Source organism: Brassica rapa, chromosome A07, assembly GCF_000309985.2.
Source record: "Brassica rapa cultivar Chiifu-401-42 chromosome A07, CAAS_Brap_v3.01, whole genome shotgun sequence".
In the NCBI taxonomy this organism is placed as follows: Eukaryota; Viridiplantae; Streptophyta; class Magnoliopsida; order Brassicales; family Brassicaceae; genus Brassica; species Brassica rapa.
In genome coordinates, this window is record NC_024801.2 from 19,533,498 (window position 1) to 19,559,151 (window position 25,654).

At 33.6% G+C, this 25,654-nt stretch overlaps 3 protein-coding genes, 1 long non-coding RNA gene and 1 other non-coding gene across 5 annotated transcripts; 3 read left to right on the forward strand and 2 right to left on the reverse strand.

Moving 5' to 3' along the window:
• The first annotated feature begins 325 nt into the window (after positions 1 to 325).
• Positions 326 to 2,451, forward strand: LOC103830375. Its single transcript, XR_625718.3, has 2 exons — positions 326 to 2,045; positions 2,203 to 2,451. It is a non-coding gene; the product is annotated as an uncharacterized LOC103830375 (long non-coding RNA).
• Positions 1,795 to 1,867, forward strand: TRNAR-ACG. Its single transcript has one exon. It is a non-coding gene; the product is annotated as a tRNA-Arg (tRNA).
• Positions 2,452 to 2,808: 357 nt separating the features above from the next.
• LOC103830376 (monothiol glutaredoxin-S6) lies at positions 2,809 to 3,358 on the reverse strand. The gene has a single exon (XM_009106155.3). The coding sequence runs from the start codon at positions 3,314 to 3,316 to the stop codon at positions 3,008 to 3,010; it is 309 nt and encodes a 102-aa protein (XP_009104403.1). The 5' UTR covers positions 3,317 to 3,358; the 3' UTR covers positions 2,809 to 3,007.
• Positions 3,359 to 7,275: 3,917 nt separating this feature from the next.
• LOC103830377 (glutaredoxin-C14) lies at positions 7,276 to 18,025 on the forward strand. The gene is made up of 2 exons (XM_033275351.1): positions 7,276 to 7,859; positions 9,908 to 18,025. The coding sequence occupies exon 2, from the start codon at positions 15,131 to 15,133 to the stop codon at positions 15,437 to 15,439; it is 309 nt and encodes a 102-aa protein (XP_033131242.1). The 5' UTR covers positions 7,276 to 7,859; positions 9,908 to 15,130; the 3' UTR covers positions 15,440 to 18,025.
• A 3,586-nt stretch (positions 18,026 to 21,611) lies between these two features.
• On the reverse strand, positions 21,612 to 25,376 carry LOC103830378 (protein TRANSPORT INHIBITOR RESPONSE 1). The gene is made up of 3 exons (XM_009106157.3): positions 23,808 to 25,376; positions 22,897 to 23,389; positions 21,612 to 22,788 (listed from the first exon to the last, which is right to left on the reverse strand). The coding sequence occupies exons 1-3, from the start codon at positions 24,272 to 24,274 to the stop codon at positions 21,964 to 21,966; spliced, it is 1,785 nt and encodes a 594-aa protein (XP_009104405.2). The 5' UTR covers positions 24,275 to 25,376; the 3' UTR covers positions 21,612 to 21,963.
• Positions 25,377 to 25,654: the final 278 nt, after the last annotated feature.

Genomic DNA, 25,654 nt, shown 5'->3' on the forward strand with positions numbered 1-25,654 from the left:
TTTATTTCTTTCCTTTTTTCATCCCTACGTGTAAGAAACATACAAAGGTAAGTTGTGTCCCAAGTTTTTTGTTTTGTTTTAAATGGAGCAAAATATATATGATTTTCACTTTTATTTTGTGACTTAAGTAGCACTAGATTTTGTTGGTTTTGAAATAAATAAACCAATAGATAATTTCCATGACTAGACTCCCTTGAGATAAGTATGTATGGTTGTTTTATGTGAAAGAATCAACTGATATATATATATATATATCACTGAAAACATAAATTCTGACTAATGATTTTTCAAGGATTAAAAAATAAAAAGAAATTAATTAATAGAAATAAATGGAGAGGTATTTTTTTCTTGAAAATGATTACCAGCATTTTGTCTTCGCGATTTTCTATTGATTTATTTATTTAAATGCATGGACGATCGAGGTTTGCTTTTTGGTTCTTATTTCCTTTGGTCATGTAGAAGAGCTTGTCTTTGTATCTTTTTGGTTGCTAGATTTAGATTCTGTGGGGCTTTCTAGTGAAAGCAATATAATAGGAATCATTTTATGTTTCCGTTTCGTCAAGTCAATAGATTGGCGAAGATTAATTTGGCTCGTCAAAAGCTTATGCTATATGTCTTTTATCAAATGTGTGTTGAAGATGTTCTATGTCTCCAGTTTTTTAGTTTGTCTATCTTTGTAAGGATCGGATCTCATTGTTTTATGTCTCATGTGTTGGGGCTTTGGTCTCCTCATGTGTGGGGATTTGTTTTTGGAGGCCTTAGGACATGACGACTATTGTATTCAAATTCAATTTTGTGTATGAATGAAATTTTAATGTGAAAAAATGTTAATCAACAAAAGGAACGAGTATTTTCACAAAATGTTAATCAACAAAAATGTTAAAGTAATATAGAAACTATTGTCTGAAAACATTAAATATAATTAAGCTTTTTATTCATAGGTTTTAGAATCCATATCTATCTCCCCCATATTTATTACTTGCACACACAAACAACTGATTTATTTTTCACAAAAATGTTAATTTATAGTTTTATACTAGTACTACTCCATGTATCCATAAATATAATTTATAATTATTTAATAAAAGGAACACATGTATAAATTTATAGTCGACGAGAACAATGTCTTTTATCAATCTAAATTTATTCACTGATATGATCTCACACCATTTTCATATAAACTCATGTCCATGTGTTTTGGTTCACTTATTCATCACTCTCATCATCTGAATGATTGTTCACAGATTGTTCACATGAGATACATATGTGTAGTGGCCCTTCCCAAATCCTATTCTTCGTAGTCAATGTTCCAATGAATAAAGTTTTGAAGTCTCATTGTTAAAAATATTAACATTTATTTGCTTTGAGATATTTAAAAATTAATTTAAAGCTTTCTATTTTTCCTTCCAAACAACACTAAACATATATTCAATAACTGAACGTAGTGACACATGCCATATGTTAAACATTTTACGGGTTTTTAGGCTCACTATTTAAAAATTTTGGAAATGTATTGAGTATTTCTACTCTTTCTATTTGATATGGAGCTAAATAACCACAATTTTCATAACCAAAATCTACAGAACAATATTTTTCCTTCTAGAAGATGGGGAAAAATTAAATCATTTTGTATAGTAGTTTCCAGAATTTGAGGGTCATGTGTTGATTCTACCATTCCAATGAAACAATATGTAAATAGCATGTCATGACCACAAATTCCCAAAAATTAGGACGTGGAGATGCTCTTATCTCTTTCCTATAACATAGTAGAAACACTGTTGCTAAAACGTAAGTGACTTCATGGCCCAATGGATAAGGCGCTGGTCTACGAAACCAGAGATTCTGGGTTCGATCCCCAGTGAAGTCGCACACTTTTTATCTCTTTCCAAATTTTTAAAACCTTCAGAGGCATCCGGAAGCTTCTCTCCATTAAAGTCAATTTTCTTGTGAGAACAATAAGGAGTAGCTTCTCGATCTCATCTCCTTGAGGAGACGATGTCTATTTACAGAATCGCTAGAGCCTTGTCCTTCTCGGGGATCTTCAGGTTCAGTTGTTCTTACTTCTTAATTGCCTTCCTCTTCACTTACCTCTTTTTTTTTTTTTGAACAACCCTCTTCACTTACCTCTACCTCGCTTGAACATGATATTGTAAGACAGCACATGTTTTTTGTATGTTGGAATGCTAAGATTTCAATTTACAGGCAGCTTGAGCAAGAAGCTGAATGAGGCAGCGCATGTTGACAATTAGACCACGTCACTGGTGCCATCGCGGTAGAGTTGGGTCACGTGTCGGGGCTACTATTATTATGGACTTTATTAATTTTTAAGTTATTATGGGTTTAGTTATTAACATGGCTTTATTGTTAGATTAGGATTTTCATTAGTTTTATTATTTAAGCTTTGTAAACAGTTTTGATAACAAAAGAGAGATAGTTATCTCTTTTACCTTATTCTTGGATAGAGCTAACACAACGTCTCCTAAGAATCAATAGGTTAATTGCTTTATATGTAGCTTCAGCTACACCACTGAACTCAGCTACACCACTGAACTGAAACTGTGCTCAATGTTCATACAACACAAGTTCACTGCTCAAGAGTTTCGTGAAGAAAAAGCTACAGTGTGTAAAGCTGTCGTGAATTGGCGAAGACATTCCAAGCTTGAGCATGCAAATGGTGTTTTAAACCATTTCATCTATTTATTTATTTTTTCTCTATAAGTGAAGAAGTGAACTTTATCTACTTTTGTTTCCTTCTTTTTTTAATAAATACATTTCATTTTGTTAAACAATCCTTAGATATATCAATGAAAAACAAAACTTTTTCTCTATTAATTTTATTAATAAGCATTGCTGATACATTTCTTCAGCGTACATTAGATTGATTCAACATGTATTGTAATTGATATAGCACACTCGCACTTGTTCAAAACATAACAGTGCATGCATGGTAGAAACCCAAAAAAGGCAAAACAAGTATGTAAATATATAATCTTCTCGTGACTTGGACTTAAACCCATATGGCTCCAGCTCTTTTTAGCAATGCGGCTAGTTGGTTCTTGACTTGGAGAGTCATTACCTGGTTAGCCCCACCGATTAACTGTTCCCCTATGAACACAGCTGGTACACTCGGCTTACACCCCATCTGTTTCAATGCTTTCTCCATTTCCTGACCGTTTGACAGCTGGTCAAGCTCGTACACTGTCATCTTTGCCCCAAATCCTGAGATCAGCGTTTGAATTGAATGGCTCATGCAGCAAGTGCTTTTGGTGAAAATCACCACTGGTTTGTCAGCAACTAAACTTCTAATGTTTTCCATTGAATGTAGGACTTGATTAATTGTAAGAGGATCTCTATGGTTGTTTTTGCTTTGATGTTTCTAACAAGTAAGTAAGCCTATTTATAGAGTTATATGTTTGGAGAAGGATAAGATTGCATAAATCAGATCTTTTACTTCTTTTTGTTCCTTCCCCATGTGTTGTGCCCTTTGGCGTTTGCTAAAAACTGCATGAGCCTTAGATTCTTTCCTTTTTCAATATCAGAACCAAGTGGCATATACAGTCATGAGAATTTCTTCTTTTTTTTTTGCTTAATACGGAAATATCCTTGCCCTATGGTTTAGTAGTGATCCACGGATCCAAGAAGGTACGCAACAGTGTGATTATGTATGCTCTATGTTGCTTTTTTGGTTGGGTTGCAACATCTTTTTGCTTTTGGTGCAATCAACTGAGGTGGAGATTGGATTATGGTTTATCCAGTTAGATGCCTATCTTTTCAAAGCAACAATAGATTCCTCCAGGCTCGAAAGAAACGGAAAGCAAGAAAGGAAAAAAAAGAGGATTGTCTTTGAGATATTTTTTTCTGCTAGTGTGACCTGGAGTCTAGAGAGCAAAAGCGACGCAAGATCTTGCTTTTAGCTCTTACATTATCTTCAAAACCATTTTTCAAGTTGTGCATTCACAAATTTCTGAATGTGAGCGTTTGTCTTAACTCTTAAGAGTCTTCTTTGTTGTTGCCGAGGATAAGAATAGATTGCTCATTGCAGCAGAATTGAAAAGGAAAGCATGATTTTTAGATTTGGAAATCCACAGAAATGAGGAATCTATGGCAGATTCGGTGATAAGGCCATGTGTCTGTTTTTCTTCACCATGATTGATTTAGTACACTGTACACATTTTTTAGCACACTTGTGGGTGATAAAAATCTCAAGATTCGGTTGGAACAACTTGTGTAGGATAATATTCACGTCCAGATATCTAGAACAGTCTACTAGATTTGGCTAAAGGTCATCTGATCATAATATTTATCTTTGCAGAATTGCCACAATCATGTTCTGTAATGAAAACCTGGAATTGTATCAGAATTAAGTATACTATATATGGTTCTCGTTTGAAAATTGAAGTTGATCCTTGAAAGCCAAGAAACATTAACGAAAAATAGAATTTCAGTAGATCATGAAACTTTGTGAGAAAGCTGGCTTTCTATTGCTCGGTAAATGCAATGCCCATTTGGTTTGATCTCAATGATGGTTAACCCCATCGGTCTTCTTCTCGAACTTTTCGTTCTCAGACCATACGATCACTTGTCACATTGCTTTGCTCTATCCGATTCTTCCTTGGCTCGTTTCTCGCGTCTCTTGCTCGGCTTTGAGTGTTCTTGCTGAGCAGTGTGAGTGAGACTCCAGCGATGGTTCTCACTAAAGTGTACATATCTCCTTTTTCTCATCGGTTTCCTCCTTGGAGATGTTGCTGCTGCTGTACATATCTCTAAGCTTTTTGGGAATTTTTGATAATGTATTCTTCCACTTGCTTCTTCTATGCTTTTTGTTCATTTTTGCTTCCTTTCGGAGCAGCCTTTCTCATCTCCGACTCCTTGTTCTGTAGTTGTTCGATCTCTTCCTACAATAAAATGGCATGCATCATCATGATCGACAACAACATTCATAATAATAAATCGAGTAATAAACATTGTCAAATATCCAAAGCGGGCACAAAACTAAAACTTCTATTCCTGAATAAGAGAAAAATCAATGGTGGTGTTATTTTTGCCTAGCAAGCATCTCAACGACCGTTTCATGTTGCTCCTGAGAAGCATCTATGGTGGGTTCCTTGCCATTTAAGGAGCCTAAAATAACTAAAAACAAAATAAGCTAAGAAAATAGTTAGACAAACACACCCAAAAAAAAACAAAGGGCTTTTTGTTCTTTAGTATTGGTTTGGTTAAAAAAAAATAGATTTAGACAATAATAACACTTGATCTAAATCAAAAAAAAAAAAACGAATCGATTCTCCAAACATAACTAGTCGAAACACATTGCAAATTCAATATTTAAGCCACTAAAAAGTTAGACGATCTAATTTTTATTTTCTATAAGATAACTAGACTTTAAATCACTTTACATTGAAATGCAATAGTCGTACATGGAATAATTTGTCGCTATTTAAAGTTTATACCTTTGATCCAAAGAAAGAGAAAACCGATGTTTGTAATTTAAGGCTTACGGTAACCAAAAAAATTGAAATGTTAATTGGCTTTTGTGTCAAGTAGCAAAATCAATGCATATTGAAGGCAAGTTTTAAGGGCCCATCGGGGGAAACTAATGAAAATCTATTTAGAACTCATAACTCAGCGTAGATTTTGTAAGTAGAAACTACATTTATTTTGTCAAAGCTTGTTTACGTTAATATAAAAAGGGGAAGATAATTCAGTCTATAAAATGGAGTCTAATGATGATACACCTACAAACAAATATCAAACTTACCTTACTTTTTTCACCACTATTACTATAACATTTCATTTTTTATCACATAACATCATCTCATGCAGGGCCAGGCTTGCCCACAAGCTGGTCAAGCATGTATTTAACACAAAAGACTATGTTTTTTTTTCCTGAAAAAGGGCTCACAACAAACTATGTTTACACTTATTATTCCAAGTTTTTTTTATTACTATTCCAAGTGACTAACAGAAATATATATATGCATTCAATTATCATTTTCAGTGTGTTTTAATACGACAATTCAATAAACCATATGTACTACGATAATACAAAGGATGACTGATACTCTATATTGTAGATTTGAGGTTGTGATTAAGATATAAGTATATTTAGAATTTTTATTGATAGATGAGTATTTTTTTTTTTTGGTCAATATTTTGTATTTTTAAAGAAAATTCTTAAAAATTCTGTTTTAGGAAAGTTTTTATTTTTATAGAAAAATATTGTAGATTTGAGGTTCAGATTTTGAAATTATGATAATAAGAATTTTTGTTGATAGATGAGGATTCTTGTAGTTTTTTTTAATCAATAGGTTGCATTTATTAAATTAATTTCACAAATATTCTATTTTAGGAAAGTTTACATTTTACTAGATTTTTTTGTAGATTTTGGGTTGTGATTTAGACATTAGGATAACCAGTTTTTTTTGTTGATAGATGAATATTCTTTTAATTTTTTTGATTCATAGTTTGTATTTTTAAAATAAAATACTAAAAATTCTATTTTAGGTAATTTTTCATTTTTGTAAAAAATATTGTAGATTTGGAGTTGTGATTGAGATATAAGGATAACAAGAATTTTTGTTGATGATGAGTAGTCTTTTAGATTTTTTATCAATAAGTTGTATTTTTATTGAAAATTCTAAGAAAAATCTATTTCAGGAAAGTTTTCATTTTTATAGAAAAATATTGTAGATTTGGGGTTTAGATTTGGAAATTAGGGTAAGTAGAACTTTTGTTGATAGATGAGTATTCTTGTAGTTTTTTTGCTCAATAGGTTGTATTTATTAAATTAATTTCAGAAAAATTCTATTTAGGAAAATTTTCATTTTTATAGATAATTTTTGTAGATTTGGGGTTGTGATTTAGGAATTAGGATAACAAGTGTTTTGTTGATTGTTGAATATTCTTTTAGATTTTTTTATTCATAAGTTGTATTTTTAAAATAAAATATTAAAAATCTATTTAAGGAAAATTTTCCTTTTTCTAGAAAAATATTGTAGATTTCGGGTAGTGATTTAGAAATTAGGATAACAAAAATTTTTGTTGATAGATGAGTATTCTTTTAGATTCTGATCAATTGGTTGTATTTTTAAAATAAAATTCTCAAAATCTCTATTTTAGTAAAGTTTTCATTTTTGTAAAAAAATATTGTAGATTTAGGGTTGTGATTAAGATATAAGTATATTTAGAATTTTTGTTGATAGATGAGTATTTTTTTTTATTTTTGATCAATATTTGTATTTTTAAAGAAAAATTTCAAAAATTCTATTTTAGGAAAGTTTTCATTTTTATAGAAAAATATTGTAGATTTGGGGTTTAGATTTTGAAATTAGGATAAGAAGAATTTTTGTTGATAGATGAGTATTCTTGTAGTTTTTTTGCTCGATAGGTTGTCTTTATTAAATTAATTTCACAAAAAAAACTATTTTAGGAAAGTTTACATTTTACTAGAAAATTTTTGTGGATTTTGGGTTTTGATTTAGACATTAGGATAACCAGTTTTTTTTTGTTGATGGATGAATATTCTTTTAAATTTTTTGGTTCATAGTTTTTTTTATTTTTAAAATAAAATACAAAAAATTCTATTTTAGGAAAGTTTTCATTTTTGTAAAAAAACATTGTAGATTTGGGGGTTGTGATTAAGATATAAGGATAATAAGAATTTTTGTTGATGATGAGTATTCTTTTTTATTTTTTGATCAATAAGTTGTATTTTTAAAGAAAATTTTAAAAAAATCTATTTTAGGAAAGTTTTATGATATCAAGAATCAATGTGTTAAAAACACATATTATACATACATATACAGATTATCTGGAGGAAGCATAGATGTATTAAAATCCTTAGCTTTCTTCGCATGGAGGTAACTTTTTTTTTTGGTAAAAATGTTAAAATTTTACTAGATTTCTTGTGCGGGTATATATTTTCACATTTATATATATATATATATTTGTTTTACATAATTATTATATATTTTTAATGTTACTCACATATTTAAATGTTTGTATAATTATGCCAAATAAAATAATTTTATAGTTTTCATGCTGTAAATTAAAATCATCACATATATATGTTGCTTATTATATATTTGTCTTATTGAATTTGCGTTTGATTACTAAACTAAATTTTTTAATGAATGAAACAACATATATGAAAACAATTTTGTATTTAATTTATTATAATCATAATCCGTAATTCAAATTGCTAGATTTTTTAAGTAATTTTTTAATGTTTATTAATTTTATATAATAAATTACTGTATATTAAAAAGTTTAAGATAAGTTAAATTTTTATACATGTATTATATAGTTTACTAATATTAACCCGTTCTACCAACATATTATATTTTTAGCATAAATATTTTATATTTATGAAAATAAAATATGTTAACTTATCAATTAAAAATAATTTTATCATATTTTCTTCAATATAACATTTTATTTTAAAATGATAGATATTATTATAAAATTGATAAAATAGGATATAATTTTATTCTTTTAGTAACATTTCATTACTAATTACAAAATTAGTTGAAAATATTTATATTCAATTTATGACAATTAAGATCTTATTATAATTTTTTTCAAGAGATTTTTTAGAATTTTTTTTTTTAAAAGAAATTAAAAGATATAAAAGATATTATGATTAAAGTAGTTAAAATATTATGTATATTAGCATTAGTGATATACATTTAATATAAAATTTAAATGATGGTCCAAATAAAAATATCACTCATCAAAAAATCATGATTTTTATTTTATTAGAAAAAAATTTGAAAAAATTAAAATAAATATGTATTTCTAACAAAATCTTTAAAAGTTATTAGTAAATGTATTTGTGAAATTAATTAATTTCATTTTATTTAAATTTTCGTTTATAAACCAAAACTATATTCAATTTTAATTTCTAATTATATTTTATGATAATTTAAATTAAAATTAACTAATTTTTGAAAGTAAATTTAAAAAGATTCTAAGAAGATTTTAAAAAGATTTTGTTAGAACATTTTAGATATATTAATTTGTATTTCAAATAAAATGATAAAGATATGAAAAGAGTAAAATATGATATTTTCTAGAAATGGTCCAAACTAAAAAAATCACACATGAAAAGAAGTCATGACTTTTGTTTTAATATATAAGATACCATTTTCAGTTTTCTACAGAATTTACAAAGAGACACTAGTAGCAGAGAAAGGAAAAAAAAATCTAAACAACACAGGGAAGAAGAAGAAAAGGCAACATCAAGAGACCTAAAGAACAATCAAACAATCATAACTCATAGAACTAAAAAGCATAGCAGAAGCTAGAGGTTGACCAAATGAATGCATTGCCAAATGGAGATGACACCTTTGAAGAAATATGAGACCACACTGCAATAGAAATTGGCTTGCCTGCTAACGCTGCTCCATATGATTGATGCCATCTCCTGACAGCTTTGCAAACCTCAGTCAAAGAAACTCAATCCTCCAACCACCACCAGCAGTAGAAAATTGAGCTTCAAGAACTCCTACAACTACTCTTACCAAAAAGCTCTAGTTGCGCCCACTGGGAAGTTCCACCTAAATCTCTAAAAGTTACCATTATTCGGTTCGGCTTCAGAACTAATGCGAACCAAAGCAAAAACCGGGTGCAGTGAGAGCCACATTCTCATGTTATTCTTCCAAACCTACAATTAGACTATGAATAAGCCCACCATTGTGAACCAAAAGATTCAACACTGGTGCTAGGATGACATATCCAAACATGAGGCTCCCTCGACGAACTGTCCCTCCCATGACCCACAAGAGGTTAAGAAACGCCGCCTCACGCTAAGCCCGAGAACCGGACCTAGTTCCAAAAGCAACGCCAAAGGTACACCAACGTGGGAGAGCCGGTGAGCAAATCCGAAGAAAAATCAAATGTGCTGAAGGTAACTTTATAATAAGTTACACATTTATAGTGTATATATATGTATCTGCTGACAAAAAAAAAATATGTATCTTGCATGTTACGGAAGAAAAATCAAATGTGCCTAGCAACTGTGTAACACTAGTGTTAATTTTCCACGTAGTTAAATCATATATATATGTGATTAATGCTTCATTTACTGAGTTAATATTGTTATTAGTATTGTGCAAACGAATAATATAAAACAGAGGATCGAGATATAGATAGATCGATGAATTGACAAGAGATGACTATTCGGTGAATGAACAAAAAGAAAAAATAGAATCTTAAGACTTTTACACTTGAAAAGCTTCACCCACAAGGCACCGGAACACAGAACACTAAATAAACATGCGGTCGGTGCGAAAATTCACATCGCATTACGCCATTACCGTATAATTTTTTCTAGTTTTTATCTATTTTGTTGTTCAATATCGTCGAGTAAGCTCAATTTCATAAATATATTTTTTGAAGGCATTTCATAAATATATTTATCAGAACGTTTTTCCTATATATTTTCTTCTGTAACCACTAAAATTAGGTCGATGAGTCGAATTTGTAATACGTACTATTCCAAGTAAAACTATTTTAATAGTTCAAGAAAAAAATGTATAACTATTTTGCAAGACTGATCTCATGTTGTTAGATTTTGTTGCCATAATTGGACATGTTTATTTAGCTGCGCCTAGGATATATAGTGGTGGCCCATGGCATGAACACAAATGGCTTGGGGCACTAAAGTTTGCATGTCTAATTTTTTTTTTGTTTTAAATTCACCTTTTAACTTGAAGCATGATTAACCTCGATTTCTTATTTGGGGTTTTTAACTCATGATTTAATACTTTTTTTATATTTTTCGGTTAAAAGACGGTTTTTATATCTCTTATTTAAAGAACAATTCTTAAATTTTATTAGTTAAAAGCTAAGAACCGTTTCTTTGCCGAAGCTAAGAATCATCTCTTTACCGAAGCTAAGAAACTCAATTAAGAGATCATGGTTAATCATGGCCAGCCTATTATGTTTCTATCTGCAGCAAAATTAATAACCTATAATATATATATAGTTTCTTTTCTGGCACAACTGCAACCATTTTATACTAACACGAGATTTAACTTTTTCCCTAGATTACTAGAAACTCGATTTTTTACTCCTCTAAAGAGGATCATGTTTTAAAAGGAGCCTTTCACTTTTTCATACTATATGTTGAGAAAATCAAGTTGTTAAATGGTTAAAGTATTATTTATGATTGTTATTAAATACCTCAATTTATAATCTCGATTAGGGCATGCGATATAGCGTTGGAGGGGTCCTGGTCTGGGAAGAGAGACGGCAAGAGCAGAATAAAAAAAAAAGAGTGTGTAAGAGTGAGATAGACGAAGAATATTAGTCTTTAGGTAAGCTGGTGGAAGGGGACAATTACTGAACGAATAATCACTACGTATATACATGAAAAGTTGATATATATGCATTACCACCGAAAGCTCGAATCCTATTTTTCTTTTTCTTTTTAGCCTATAATGATCCGATCAATGAGCTATAAACGAGGTCTAGCTCGGGAGAAGATCCAGCTTTAGACAACAACAAAAAATGACAACCCCATTTTGCTTCTACAGTACTTTTACAGCAGAACCCTGTCTATTATATATCATCAGATGCGTGTCTATTAAAACCAACCGCATCAAAAATCTTTCAACTACAGTATAATATTTTACTAAAATAATAATATTTTAATTAAAGTCTTTTAAATTTTCTAGAAGACTCATGCTAAAAATATGAATATAGAAATTACAGGGACAAGTGTGGTAATGTCAAATAAAACTTAAATGGTGATTGTTTGGCATCAATGATGTATTGTGTTTTTGACATATTCTAACATTGTTTTTTAAAGTACTTCCGAGTCTTTGTGGAGTTCTTTTAGTCCTTTTGAAATATTATAGGTTTGGAGTAGATTGAGGAATGGAAACATGCAGGAAAGAGTGTAATTTGGAAATTCTTGACGGAGCAGCCGCTCTCAAATGGACCACCCACTCCGGCAAATGAGATTTCCAAGAAAATTTTCAATATTTCGGGATTTATTTAAGGATCTTATTTTTTCCTATTGCAGCCGCCAGAGACTTGCAATATATCTTTTATTATTATTTTTCACAGATTACACTAGTTTTACTCATAGAACGAGACTTTAGAGATTTCTTCTTGTGATTTACTACCTAATAAGGGAGAAGGATCTATTTTCTCTATCGATTTAGAGAAGAATTCATGAACCTTATTTTCTATTTTATTGCAATTGTATTCCATTTTTTCTTATCTTGAGATTCCTGGGTTTTCTTGTGTTATTGGCTAAGTAGTCAACTTGCTTAGTCTAGGGTGTTAGGATGTTATATCCGTGAGCTAAACATAAATAAGTATAAATTGATTGTCTTTATTCATTGCTGCATTTAAGGATTGCACTAAACTGATCACTCAGTGTATGAGCCTAGGTTTAACTTATGCATTAAAAGTGTAATAGGTTGCTACACATAACATGAATGAGCATTACATCCTTGACCACCGAAAGTAGATGCTACAGTGTTTTGTGAACTAATTGGATCTGATCACTAATGTTTGTCATCGAGTCTTAGTCCAAAAGACAGTTTAGGTGCTGAGATCGATCAGCAAAAGGTGAAACACCACGAGAGTGGGTTGAGTTTGCGTGAGTTCTAGACTTGTGCGTTGATAGAATTTTTGAATAAATGTTTGGCTCATAATTATTTGACACCTGATTCTTGCACCCTAGGCTAGCTTCTTCATAATCTGAAAACCTCAAATCAAACATGTTACTTGATAGTTATGATTTCTTTTAGTTCTAAATCGGCGATTTTTTAGCTTGACATTGAACCCATAAAAACGAAGCGTAAACTGATCCTCTAGAAAAGACTCAATTTTATAATTACCACTGTCAATCAATTTTAGTGCATTAATCAATCATCAAGCCATCCCTTTGGTCTATGGGACAGAAATTTAAGAGCAATCATCAGGGCACCTTCAACAGAGCAAGTCCATTGGCAAGTTCTAGATGAGTATTTAGAAAATTAAAAAAATTAAAAAAATGAAGAAAAACATGAGAGAGACAATTAAAAGAGTTCTCAAATAAGGAACTTGTAGAACCTCATGAGATACTTTTATTGGCATGTGTCAGTTTGTATCTGGTTTGGTTATTTTTTTTAATATATTTTAAATTAGTAACACAAATTGTATTATAGAATAATAGTTTTAATTTGTAGAGAACTCCCTTTGAAAAACTTTAGAACGCTAAAGTTTTTCAAAGGGAGTTCTCTACAAATTAATACTATTATTCTAATACGACTTTTTCCTAAATTATAATATATTTTTTTAAATATAATCACACCAAGACAAACTGATACGTGCGAATAAAAGTATCTCATGAGGTTCTAAAATATCCTTTGAGAACTTTTCTAATTTGTCTCTCTCCTGTTTTTTCATTTTTTTTTTATTTTTTAAATTGTTTAGATATTCACTAAAATTTGTCATTGGACTTGGTCTTAGTAGATAGTTTTTCAAAATGAGTCTCTTAGCATTATAATATTAGTTTTTAATTATGCAACTAAAATTAATAAAAACAAAAAGAATAAGATCAATAAAGGATTAACACATCATTTAGAGTTTATTGCCATTTGTACTAAGTCTCATCCCCAAGAGTTTCTAGTAATCATTCTCTCCTCTTTCTTAGGGGACCTGCAGTGATCATCTGTCACCATAATTTCTTATCAAAATAAATAATTAAAAATTAAAAAGTGAGAGAGAGAGAGAAGGAAAAAAAAGTCAGAATCAATTGCTTAGGAAGAACCGATTGCACATGAGGTTTGTCACTTGTCCTTTCTTAAATGGTTAACTAGTTTTAACACAATAAATTTCAATTGCACAACTAAATTACTTTTGAATATTAATATAATAATGTATAGAGACCACATACCTATCACCCAAGTTCCAAAACACGACCAAACCTGCCGATTAACCGGCACAGCAATGCCAAACAGTGGTTACTCGTGGCGATTATGAACTCGGAATCATCAAAAATTTCATTTTTGGGTTTTGAAAGGTTAAAATCTGATGTTACATGTCAAATCTGTAAGCTTTAGGCATAAATATCAAAATGTCTTGAATGATGACGGAATTACGTTTTTGCCATTAATAAATTAATAAAATAAAGAATATATCAATATACAATGTGGTAGTCGACCCGGATTTGGTGACTACAAATGGCTTAGCTTTCACTAGGCTACAACAAAATTTACGGTATTAGGTCTCTAAATAATTGTATTATAGATATGTTTATCAAAAAATTTAAAAACTACTCAACATTAATCTCCGATTAATCAGCGATTATCCGATCTTTTTCAACTAGCTAGGCCCATAATCGACTGTCCGACTCACGTCTACCGCAATCTCGAATATGGTCTATCACTAATGATGCTCTTACTATTCCTTTTTATTTTATATTTGTAGCTATCTACGCAAAAAAAAAAAATGAACTGATGCGGGTGCTCTAAGTATTTGCTTGAGTGGTCGACATATGCTTTTCACTCTAGTCGACAAGTTCAAAACAAACTTACCTAATTTAACTGCTGCCTCCTTTTACGTGATTGATATACTAGTAATCTTAATCTTTTATTATCAAAGAGATTCGTCATAAAAAGCGTCGGACACATATACGTGACAAAGCATGCATGCAAACAAGGCGTGTGTCGTTCACTCGTTTGCATTGAGATCCACTAATACGATATTGTTCACTTATCTCAAACATAAATATTCCACGTATGTACGGTGTACGCAAATAATCTCTCGAATCGTATGCTTAGTTAATTATGATCGTTGCATTCTTCAGTAATATAGATGCCAAATGAATCATTATACATAATTATTTTCCTCCAAGTTGTACATCCAAACAGAACATATTAAAAAGGTATTTTCTCGCAAAGCCGCTTTAATCTTCGAAAGGAATCTGTTTTCTTTCATGCTTTTCTAAAGAACAATATATTTTTTTTTTAAAGAAAAAAATAAGACTAAACCAAAAGATCTTTCACTAACTTGCCTTCCTATAAAAAGCCCTAGAAGGTCATCAAGTTTTCAAACGAACAAAGAAACATAATTCAAATCTAAAGATACATAATATCTCGACCGTTGGGAGCCGCAAGATCAGAAACTGATCATGGACAAGGTTATGAGAATGTCATCAGGGAAAGGAGTTGTGATCTTCACCAAAAACTCATGTTGTCTGTGCTACGCCGTGCAGATACTTTTTCGTGACCTTAGGGTTCAACCAACAATCCACGAGATTGACAACGATCCTGACTGCCTCGAGATCGAGAAGGCCTTAGTCCGTCTTGGCTGCCCCAACGCAGTTCCTGCTGTTTTTGTAAGTGGTAAGCTGGTGGGTTCTACCAATGAAGTCATGTCGCTTCACCTAAGTGGCTCTCTCGTTCCCTTGATCAAGCCGTATCAGTTATTTCATAACTAGAAATAAATGGATCTTTAAGGAAAAGAAAGATAATTGTTGTATGTTGAGATTGGATAGTAAATAATGATGGAAAGATTACACTTGAATGTGTATCATGTTATATATATAGCTGATTTTATATTTTGTTTCGCTCATGTCCAAGAAATTAATTTGCTATCTTTGTATTTTCCAGCTTAACTAATCAGTAGATGTACTGCTGTATTATCTAATATCTATAGTAATGAAGAAAATTATACTTATCATCTGTTATATTTGTCTCATTTATACATAAGTAGTTTAAAATAGAATAATTTAATTTTGTGATACAATTTAAGTGATTTAATTCACCTCTTTTTTATAGTGCTACAATTATCACATTCTCTAAATGGTTTTAATGAGAACACTAAGATCGATTAAAAATTATATCATATAGTATGTTTATATATCACATGAAACAAAGCAAGAAATATATAAAGAAATTACCAAAATAAATAAATAAATATGTGTATATATATATATATATATATATCAGAAGCATGTACAATGTATTAGTCTGAAGATAGTTTTTGTAGAAATTTGTGAGCATAATGCAAGTATCGAAAGAAACAAGAGATCAACGTCTAAAAATAAACAAAAAACCGGCAATCTCTTCGATTTTTTATCAGTAATGTTACTTTATATATTTGAGCTGGGGAAACAGACGTGTCTAGGGAATTATATCGTATAACCAGATATAGACCATTGCGTTTTGCTCCTCACAATGCGGCGCTAGCCGCTATAAGAAGGTCCATGCTATATCAACCATCTTAAACTGATGTGAGAAATAAATGATTGAAACTAGAAATACTTGTCAGTTTTAGGAACACTTCAGTCTCTATGTTCACTTCATATCATGATAACATAGCATATGTACAATCCAATTTCATTCGTAACCACAAAAACTACTAGAAGATGAATCTGATAATGTTGAATTCCTCTTGTACTCCCCCCCCCAAAAAACATTAGTTTGTTAGAGTCGGACACAAATTCATGAATAAACAAAATTTGTTGTAGTTTGTAAAGAAACTGCATAAGCTGTATTTATCTTTGAAATGATGATTGGTCGGGAGATACTGTATTTACTTACTTTCCGAGTTCATTGGGGATCTTTTGACGGAGAATCTAAACGGTACTAAAGGGACGTGTAAAACTATCTTCACTTGGTGTCTTTATCAGTAGGATCCAAAGATTCTTAACTTTGAGAAATGCATTCTCAATGATCTAATCATATGCATCATCATGACACTTGAGGAATTCAACTTTGTTCTAAGCATCCCAACTTTTTTGAAGAAAAATTGACACTAGATAACAGGATGCATTAAAAAGGATGACCATATATTCTATATATCGAACAAATCATATTCTATTTGGTTTTATATATCTTCTAATATGTTTTCTAAAAAAAACATGAATAAGATTAAATTAGGAAGGAGCTGATGGTAACGGAACACAAAGCTGACTTGTGGGTGGTGCTACGTACTGCTAGTCTCCTCCACTGAATGGGACACAGATTCTGCATTTCCCAAAGACAGAGACTTTCGAAGATTCCTATTCGGTTTGATCTTTGCTCTTCTTTTTTTGTTCTCAAATGCTGCATGTAACTCTTCTCCTTGTTGGACACCATTTTTAGACCTCAAAATAACAATTTCATTGTCATGACTTGTGGAATCTGTAGATGAGAGTTGTTGAGAAACTTGTGCTACATAGAAACTCATCTTGTTTAGCTTAATAAACTGTTGACTTAATCTTCTTGTTGGTATACTAATTTTCAATTTCTTTCATTTCCAAGAGCTGTGGTATGTATCCCTTTAACAAGTTGCACTTGTTGGGATTCTATTCCAAAAGATACATTGGTGGTGTGCTGTGTGTAAGATTGTGACTTGCCTCCATCAACTGTCCTCTAGGAACATAAGACGCTATTCCACTAGTGACACTTGCAGTGTAGGATCTCTATGAATTTGTTGATCCAGATCTTGTAGCCCAAGTCTCTTGAATGTCTAGTAAGTATTCATTCAAAAAAGAATGTCTAGTAAGTAACATTTGTTTGGCTAGTAACATACACTCAACATTTCTAGCGTTGAGTCAAAACTTTGAGAACATTTCTACTGATTTTAGAAAACCAGCTGACGATGATGTGTTATGTTATTACAAGCTTTAACCCAATTTTAGATGCTACAGTAAGTTTTTAAAACACGATGTTCGAATTCAAAGCAAGATTGTTTCTATTTTTGGATTCTCTTTATCCCCTTGTGACAAATTGCAACTATTCTTTCTGGTAACAAACGTCTAGGGCCCTGAGATTAAAGTAAGTAAAGAGCTATTTCCCTAACTGGACAAATAAAATTTGCAAAGACAGATTAAAAACATTTGAAAAAGGATAAAATACATGATTCCAAAACAAGTAGAGCAGCTACATTTTTGACATTATTGTCTTTTACAAAAATCTCTGAACATTCTCTATGGTTTTAATGAGAACACTAAGATAGATTAAAAATGATATCATATACAGTAAGTTTATATATCACATGAAAAAGCAAGAAAATATATAAAAGAAATACCAAAACAAAATAAATAAATATGTATACATGTATCAGAAGCATGTACAATGTATTATGTATTAGTCTGAAGATAGTTCTTAGTAGAAGTTTGTGAACATAATGCAAGTATATATTGAAATATAAAAACAAGACAAAAAACCTGCAGTCTCTTGAATCAGTATTGTTACTTTATATATTTGAGCTAATCGGAAACAAATGTGTCTAGTGAATTATGATATAGACTATAAAGTTTTTCATTCTCACAATGCCTATCATAAAAATGTCCATGATATATCAACAGTTTAGAGAAGGGCTTGTATCTCAGTACTCCCTCTTCTCACATACTTGGCAGCAGATTCTATTTTTATGTTTATTGCGGTGGTACTTGACTCTCTGAAAAAGACAATTGGATTTGGAGCACCGCTTACTGGTGGGATCTAATCACTATAAAGTTTAGCTAAAACAGTTTTAAAAGATAGCGAAATTATATGAAAAATTGGTTCTCTCCCTTCTCTCTATTCTAGGGTTTTCAGCCATCATCTTCTCTCAACTTTAGGATTTTTAGCTGTCACCTTCTCCTCTGATCTCCTCTGACGGTCGCCTCCGTGCTTCTCAGGCGACCGCCGAGATCTCATTTTTCGTTCGTTTTCATTTTGCTTCTTTGTATGTGTCTTGTCATTGTCATCTCTCTCTCTCTCTCTCTCTCTCTCTCTCTCTCTCTCTCTCTCTCTCTCTCTCTCTCTCTCTCTCTCTCTCTCTCTCTCTCTCTCTCTCTCATTCTGCATTTTGACTGGGTGCAGCAGGGGTTTTCTCTCTAGTTCAGATCCAGTGATTTCTCACTTTATTGTGGGTCAGATCTTGGGGGTCATGGTGGTTGAGGACGGTTCCTGCTCCTCCATGACTCTGCTTCTCTGGTTGCATGGGAGTTTCTGTTTGGTAGAGGTTCTTACCTACTTCGCTGTGCTTCAGTCTAAGAGGGGGTGCGTGGTGGTTGTGGAGAAGTTTGGTCCTTCTCGGTGTGCTCTCCGCTAGGTGGCGCTGCGGTGGTGTTCTGAGTTTGGCGCGGATGGGGTGGAGATTCTGCGGATCTCGGCTTTAGTCCTCCTATTTTTGCTGGTGGTCTACAGTGGGCACATGAAAGCTTCTCGGTAGCCGGTTAATCTAGTCTCTGATGAGCTTGGTGGCATCGTATTTTGGACACAGCAGCTCGTGTTGGGTCTCAGGCTTGCTTCATGTTTATCGACTCTTCTTCAGAGCGATTGTTCCAGTCATCTGGTGTGTGGTCCTTTGTCGTGCTCATGGTGCTCCACGTCTTCAGATCTCTCAAATAAGGTAAGAACTTTTTGGATCTAAGTTTGTTGGGTGGTGTGGACCTTGCTCTTTGTGTTATGCGGTAGTTGGACACTCAAGCGGCTCATTCTCTTGCGGTGTATCTCTGGAGGGTTAGCTATCCTTCGGTCTGCTCTTTCTATAGTCGGTCACAGTGGATTGGATTGGAGACGACAATCTTTGGTTCAGCTCTACAAACAACGGCATCATCTTGGATGGTTCTCTCTCATGCCGTTGTAGGTCTCTTATGTTGGATGTTCGGAGTTTGCTTGTGTTTAGATTCGGGTCTAGTTCAGGTTTGGGTTGAGTGGTCGGAAGCTGCAAAAGCCGTTGTTTCAAGGTTTAAGGGCGCCTTTCTCTCAGTATCTCGTGGTGCCCAGTTCTCTTTCTCGACTAGCCTCGTTTTCTTTTGATCTGAGGCCGTCTCATTTCTCAGCTGACTTTAGGCCTTGTTCCGCTATTTTCGGGTTTGGTTCATTGATATTTTAAGTTTGGTGTCTAGCTTAAATTTCTGCATTATTTCGTTTATCCATGTAAATTCGATCACAATTCTGAAAAATTTGGTATAAAATTTAGTATTTTACCCAAAAAAATCTTAATCTGATGTGAAATGTAAGTTTCTTTCAACTTTTTCAATTCCAAAATTTTCAAAAATAGAAACCCAGTGAGAAATAAATGATTGAATCTACAAATAATTGTTAGTTTTAGGAACAATTGAGTCTCCATGCTCACTTCATATTATGATAACATAGCATACGATCCTCTTTCATTTTTTTTTCAATTTGTTTGAAACTGCGAAACTACTAGAAGATGAATCTGATAATGTTGAATTCATCTTGTACACCGCAAAAACAATAGTTTGTTAGAGTCAGACACACAATCATGAATAAATTGGATTTGCTAGTTGTATTTTGTAAAGAAACTCAGTAAGTTGTTTATATCTTTGAATAATGATTGGTGGGTAAACAAACAACTGAAAAAGGAAAGTGGGAAAATAGGAGAAAGGGCTTCGCGAGATACTGTTTGTGCTTTACTTACTTTCCGAGTTCTTTGAGGATCGTGGAACGTGTACAAACCACCTTCACTTGCTGTCTTTGTCAAAAGGATCAAATAGATTCTTAACTTTGAGAAATGCATTCCTGATGATCTAATCATAGGCACACATGAGGGATCCAATAATTCAACTTTCTTCTAGGCTGAGCATCCCAACTTTTCAAAAATGATCGACTCTAGTCAGTTAATAGGATGCATTAAAAAGGATGCCTAAGTACATGTATATAAATCCAACAAATCCTATTCGATTTGGTCTAAGCCTCTAATATTTTTTTCTATATAAAACATGAATTAAGATTAGGAAGGAGCTGATGGTAACAGAACACAAAGCTGACTTATGGGTGGTGCTACGTACTGCTAGTATCCTCCACTCAGTGAAACCACAGATTCTGCATTTCCCAATGACAAGAGACTTTGGAAGATTCCAACTCCGTTTGAATTTTTGCTCTTTTTCTCAAATGATATATATAAATCTTGGACACCATTATTATTATTAGGCAGACCTTAAAATAACAATTTCATTGTCAAGACTGGTAGAATCTGTAGGTGAGAGGTGTTGAGAAAATTGTGCTACATAGAGAAAGCCATCTTGTTTAGTTTAGTAAACTGTTGACTTGATCTTCTTGTTGGTGTACTTAATTTTCAATTTCTTTCTTTGCCAAGAGCTGTGGTATGTACGTACCCTTTTAACAACTTGTATTTGTTGAGATTCGATTCCAAAAGATACATTGGTGGTGGTGGTGTGTGTAAGCTTGTGACTTGTCTCCATCAACTGTGCTCTAGGAACATAAGAATCTATTCCACTAGTGACACTTGTAGTGTAGGATCTATGACTTTGTTGATCATACATTGTTGATCCAGATAGAAAGTTGTCTAGTAGCCCAAGTCTATTGAATGTGTAGTAACCTATACTATTGTTTGGCTAGTAAAAAACGCCTATGTTTTGATTTTCGAGCTTGATTGAAAACTTTGGAGAAAATATCTACTGATATTAGAAAATCCATTTCAGATGCTTAAAGTTAGTTGCTAAAACAAGATGTCCGAACAGATGATCTTGTTTCTACATTTTTTGGATTCTTTATATCCTCTAGTGACAAACCTGCAACTATTCTTTCTGGTAACAAACGTCTAGGGCCCTGAGATTAAAGAACTGTGTGCTGCTCCTTGAACCCAAAAAAAAATACAGCAAACAGCAATTTCTCTAATCGGACAAATGAATCGGCAAAGACAAGAGATTAAAAACATTTGAAAAGGATTAAAAAATGAGTCCAAATAATTAGAGCAGTTACATTTTTGACATTATTTTCTTTCACAAAAATATCTGAACATCATCCTCTGAAGAAAATAATACCCTGACCAGTAAGTAGACAAACAAACATACAACAATATGTCTCTCGGATCCTCTCTCTCTCTCTTTCTCTTACTCGTTGCTCATGAGTTAGGTTGTTATATGAAGCAGCCCCAGAAATAAACTAATGAAGGCCAACCCCTCTTTCTCTCCCATGTTCCTAAACTGGAACGATTTATATGGGGAGATGATGAGCAAGGATTTAATGAAAGAATGTACCTCGCTTAGTTTTTTGTTTTTCATAACACATTAGTAGTGATGATTTGCCTGGAAACACTCATTGATGACTGTTGGTCCATGTTCCAGACGAAGTCAGGCATGTCAAACCGAGGACCCGCTACTGTTCGGTATATAAACACTCTCTCAACAGCGCAGCTCTCTGGTCTCGAGTCAGGTGGACCCCGCTCATCGATGACTTCCACATTGAGCTTTGGCATCTTCTGTCCTAATAACTTACAGGCTCCAAAACTCACGGAACAAGAAGACATCCAAAGAGATCGCATTGTCTCCAGCTTCGAAGCATTTGCCAATAACGCCTTGTCTCCAAACGGGCAGTCCCTTATCTCTAGCTTCCTCAGGCTATCGCACCCTGACAAAACATGATGCATCCCTAAGTCACTGTCTCCTGCAAACGCCACCGATAGCATCTCCATCTTCTTTGCATACTTCCCAATGTATTCGAAAACCTTGTCGGTCAAGAGCCCTGATAGGGAGAGACGCCGGAGATCTTTGCAGTGCTCTACAATGGCTCCGAAACCCACATCCAGTGGCTCTAGTGTTAGATGGTCAGGGGCTTTCGGCTCAATGATGCACAAACGGAAGCGAGTCATGTTGGGACGTTTCCTAGCAATCGCTACCAACGCATCATTGGTCATTTGGCGGCAAAAGTAGAGAACAGACTCGAGTTTTGGACAGCCCGCGGAGACGGAGACAAGCCCTTGTTCCGTCAATGCAACGTTTGGCTCCATGACAAAAGGCTCAGACGGAAACACTCTCAGCTCTCGAAGGTCCTTGCAGGTTGAAGCAAGCACCTCAAGACCAGTATCCTCGATGTAGTCCAGCACCTGTGTCAATAAGTCATATCACCACAGTTAAAGATAAGGTTGCCCTTAAAGCATATTGTTGAGATACGTTACAGTAAAATGATCTAAATTATGTTAAAGTGGACTAACCCAGAGGCGTTGCAGTTTAGGACATAAGGTAATAAGCTTGACAAGATCATAGCTCTGGACAGTTGCATAACTCAGGTTCAAAGTTGTAAGCCGACCGCAAACCGAATAAACAGCTGGGAGATAGGCAGGAGCAGCATCCCAAAGGCCAGATAAGCACTTCAACTTCTTGCAACCAGAGAGGGCTACATATAAATCAGAGAACAAATCTGAACGCACATCAGCACTGTAGCCACCGGTGCCCAATTCCTCCAGCTGAGGCGCTCTTCGAAGCAAAGTAGCCAATTTTTCAAGAGGAACAGCTCGGTTAAGCTTGAGAGACTTGAGATTGGGACACCTACTCACCAGCCTCTCCAGAGCAGAGAAACATACATCAGAGGCTAAGCAAGAGATGTTGAGTGATACCAGGGAAGTGTATGTATCAGGGAAATGGCTTAGCCAGTGTCCGCTAACGTCGTCAACATCACTCTCACGCAAATCAAGCTCTTTCAGATTCCTACATAAGAATCATACTCCCTCATTTTCATAAAATTACATATTCTAAAAAAAAAAAATCTATTTTTATTTTTTGTATTTTTAATACATGTTTTATTAACTAATTACAAACTTCAAAAAACTTAATTAGTCTTACTGAATTTTTATTGGTTTAAAATTATGGAAACAAATTACAAAAAATTATGCAAATTTAATATGTTTTATTAAAAATGTGAAAAGTACGAATGGAATCATATAACCGATTCAGCCATCTCCCAATCCGGAAACCACAGCATATAATATTAGTTTGGTTCCAAATATTAGCTTAGTTCCAACCGTCACTTGAACTCTTTTCAGCTGAGCTAACTAGGCCACCTCAAAAGTCTACCAATTAGAAACGAAACTAATAACTGAATCTTGCAATGCCGCCATTACAATACCTGCAAGTGGAGGCGATAGCAGCGAGGCCATCGGTGGAGAAGCCATCGCATGAAGAAAGCACCAGAACTTTAAAATTCTTAAACGACTTAGCTATAAGCTCCAAGCACTCATCACTCACCACCATCCTCTTCAGCCTAATCTCCTCCAGCCACGTGTACGCCTTCGACATCGCCTCAATCCACGGATACACGTACCCTCCCCATCCCTCCGGCACCAAATTGAAGTCAGCGAAGTGCGGTTTCCCTTTCAGCTCCACGGATCTCACTTTCGGGAACCTCCTTATCACCGTCGCGGGGCTCACGGCGTAGCAGTTCCCGATGAAGACTCTCCTCCTGCACCACCGCTCGATCTCGTACCACGACTTGCAGACGAGGGAAACGGAGTTCCTATCCTTGTCGTGGTGGATAAAGGAGAACACGTGCTCCAGAACTTCTTCGGGAAACGAGAGGCCGATTCTCTTCTGCATTGCTGCTCGAGATCTTGATGATCAAAAGGGGAGATGGTGGATCAGTAGTAAGCGAGAGAAGATGCAGAAACAAAACGTTGAATGTTGAGGATGATGGGGAGAGAGAGAGAGAGTGTTAAAAGGCGACTCTGGTTCGGTTAAGTGTTAACCATGGTCAAACATCTCCATGTGATGCCTTTTCGGTGATTGTGAATTGTCGATTCCGATCGTGACACGTGTCTTTTAGAATTCGAATACCAGCCGTTGGATTGATTGGAAGCGGGGGATTTATCTTATATCGACTGTGCTGACAAGGACGATAAATTGGAGGGTGTGTTGTCCGAAAAAACATAAGAAATTTGGGAGTGTAATGATAGCCTGCGGCAAGGTGTAGGGGAAGAGAGAATCTAATGATACCACAACAGAATGTGGAAGAAAAAAAATGATCTGACGGTATATAAAAGAAAGCTAGGGTAACTATGATGACATCAAAACCGTCCAATCATGCTTTGATGTGGAATCTGACCATCTCCTGGGTACTGACTGTATTACAGTAATTTCATCATTATTTATTATTTTTTCTTTATTTGTTTTTCATCATCATTGTTTATTTTACCCACCACTTTAACTAGATAACTATCAAAATGAATATTTCATATTCAAATGTATACAATCTCAACTAAATTTTCACTAACACGTGACTGAATCACATATAAAAATTACATCCGAAATTATGACTGAACAAAATTAAAAAGGTTAAAAGAGCAGACATAAATTAATATATTTAGTCAAACTCACGCGATTAATTAAAAAAATAAACAAAAATGAGAACAAGAGTTTATTGTAAGTGAGGGAAGTATCAAATAATTTAAAGTGTATAACTTTATGATGAGCAAGGAGTAGAAAAGTAAAGGTAAATTAAAGAGTGAATAGTTACTGAAAATTTGAACAAAGCAGCTACTAGCTAGGAAAAAAGTGCAGCGTCGCATCTTAATCACTAGAACAGACTTTTTCTTACAGTGTACGGACACACAATGTGACTAAAATAATTATTTATTTTTGAGAAAATTTAATTACCTCGTGGGAGTGTAAAATAGGATAAAACTAAATTGTGTCGGGCTTGTCGCAACGTTGGGTTAATCACTAGAAGAGGAAAAGAGATAGTTAAGCCATGAATTACGAGAATGCCCTAGTTTCTCTGAAGTAATTGTATTAGCAGAAAGAGGGGTGAAACGAAACTGTGAACAGTGGCGGAGCCACATTGTGTGAGAGGGGGGCATTTGCCCCCAACAATTTTTTAAAATTCCATGTAAATCTTTCAATAAATTTAATATGCCCCCATTGTTTTGATCAAATATACTTCTAATCCATCAACTAATTTTACTCATGCCCCCAACAAAA

What these genes read in the sequence shown, in the direction of transcription:
- LOC103830376 (XM_009106155.3), bottom strand. Translation starts at nt 3,316, where the DNA reads ATGGAAAACATTAGAAGTTTAGTTGCTGACAAACCAGTGGTGATTTTC.
- LOC103830377 (XM_033275351.1), top strand. Translation starts at nt 15,131, where the DNA reads ATGGACAAGGTTATGAGAATGTCATCAGGGAAAGGAGTTGTGATCTTC.
- LOC103830378 (XM_009106157.3), bottom strand. Translation starts at nt 24,274, where the DNA reads ATGCAGAAGAGAATCGGCCTCTCGTTTCCCGAAGAAGTTCTGGAGCAC. An exon ending in GCTATCGCCTCCACTTGCAG is followed by an intron (nt 23,390 to 23,807) that starts GTATTGTAATGG and finishes ATTCTTATGTAG; the next exon opens with GAATCTGAAAGAGCTTGATT. An exon ending in CTAAACTGCAACGCCTCTGG is followed by an intron (nt 22,789 to 22,896) that starts GTTAGTCCACTT and finishes TTATTGACACAG; the next exon opens with GTGCTGGACTACATCGAGGA.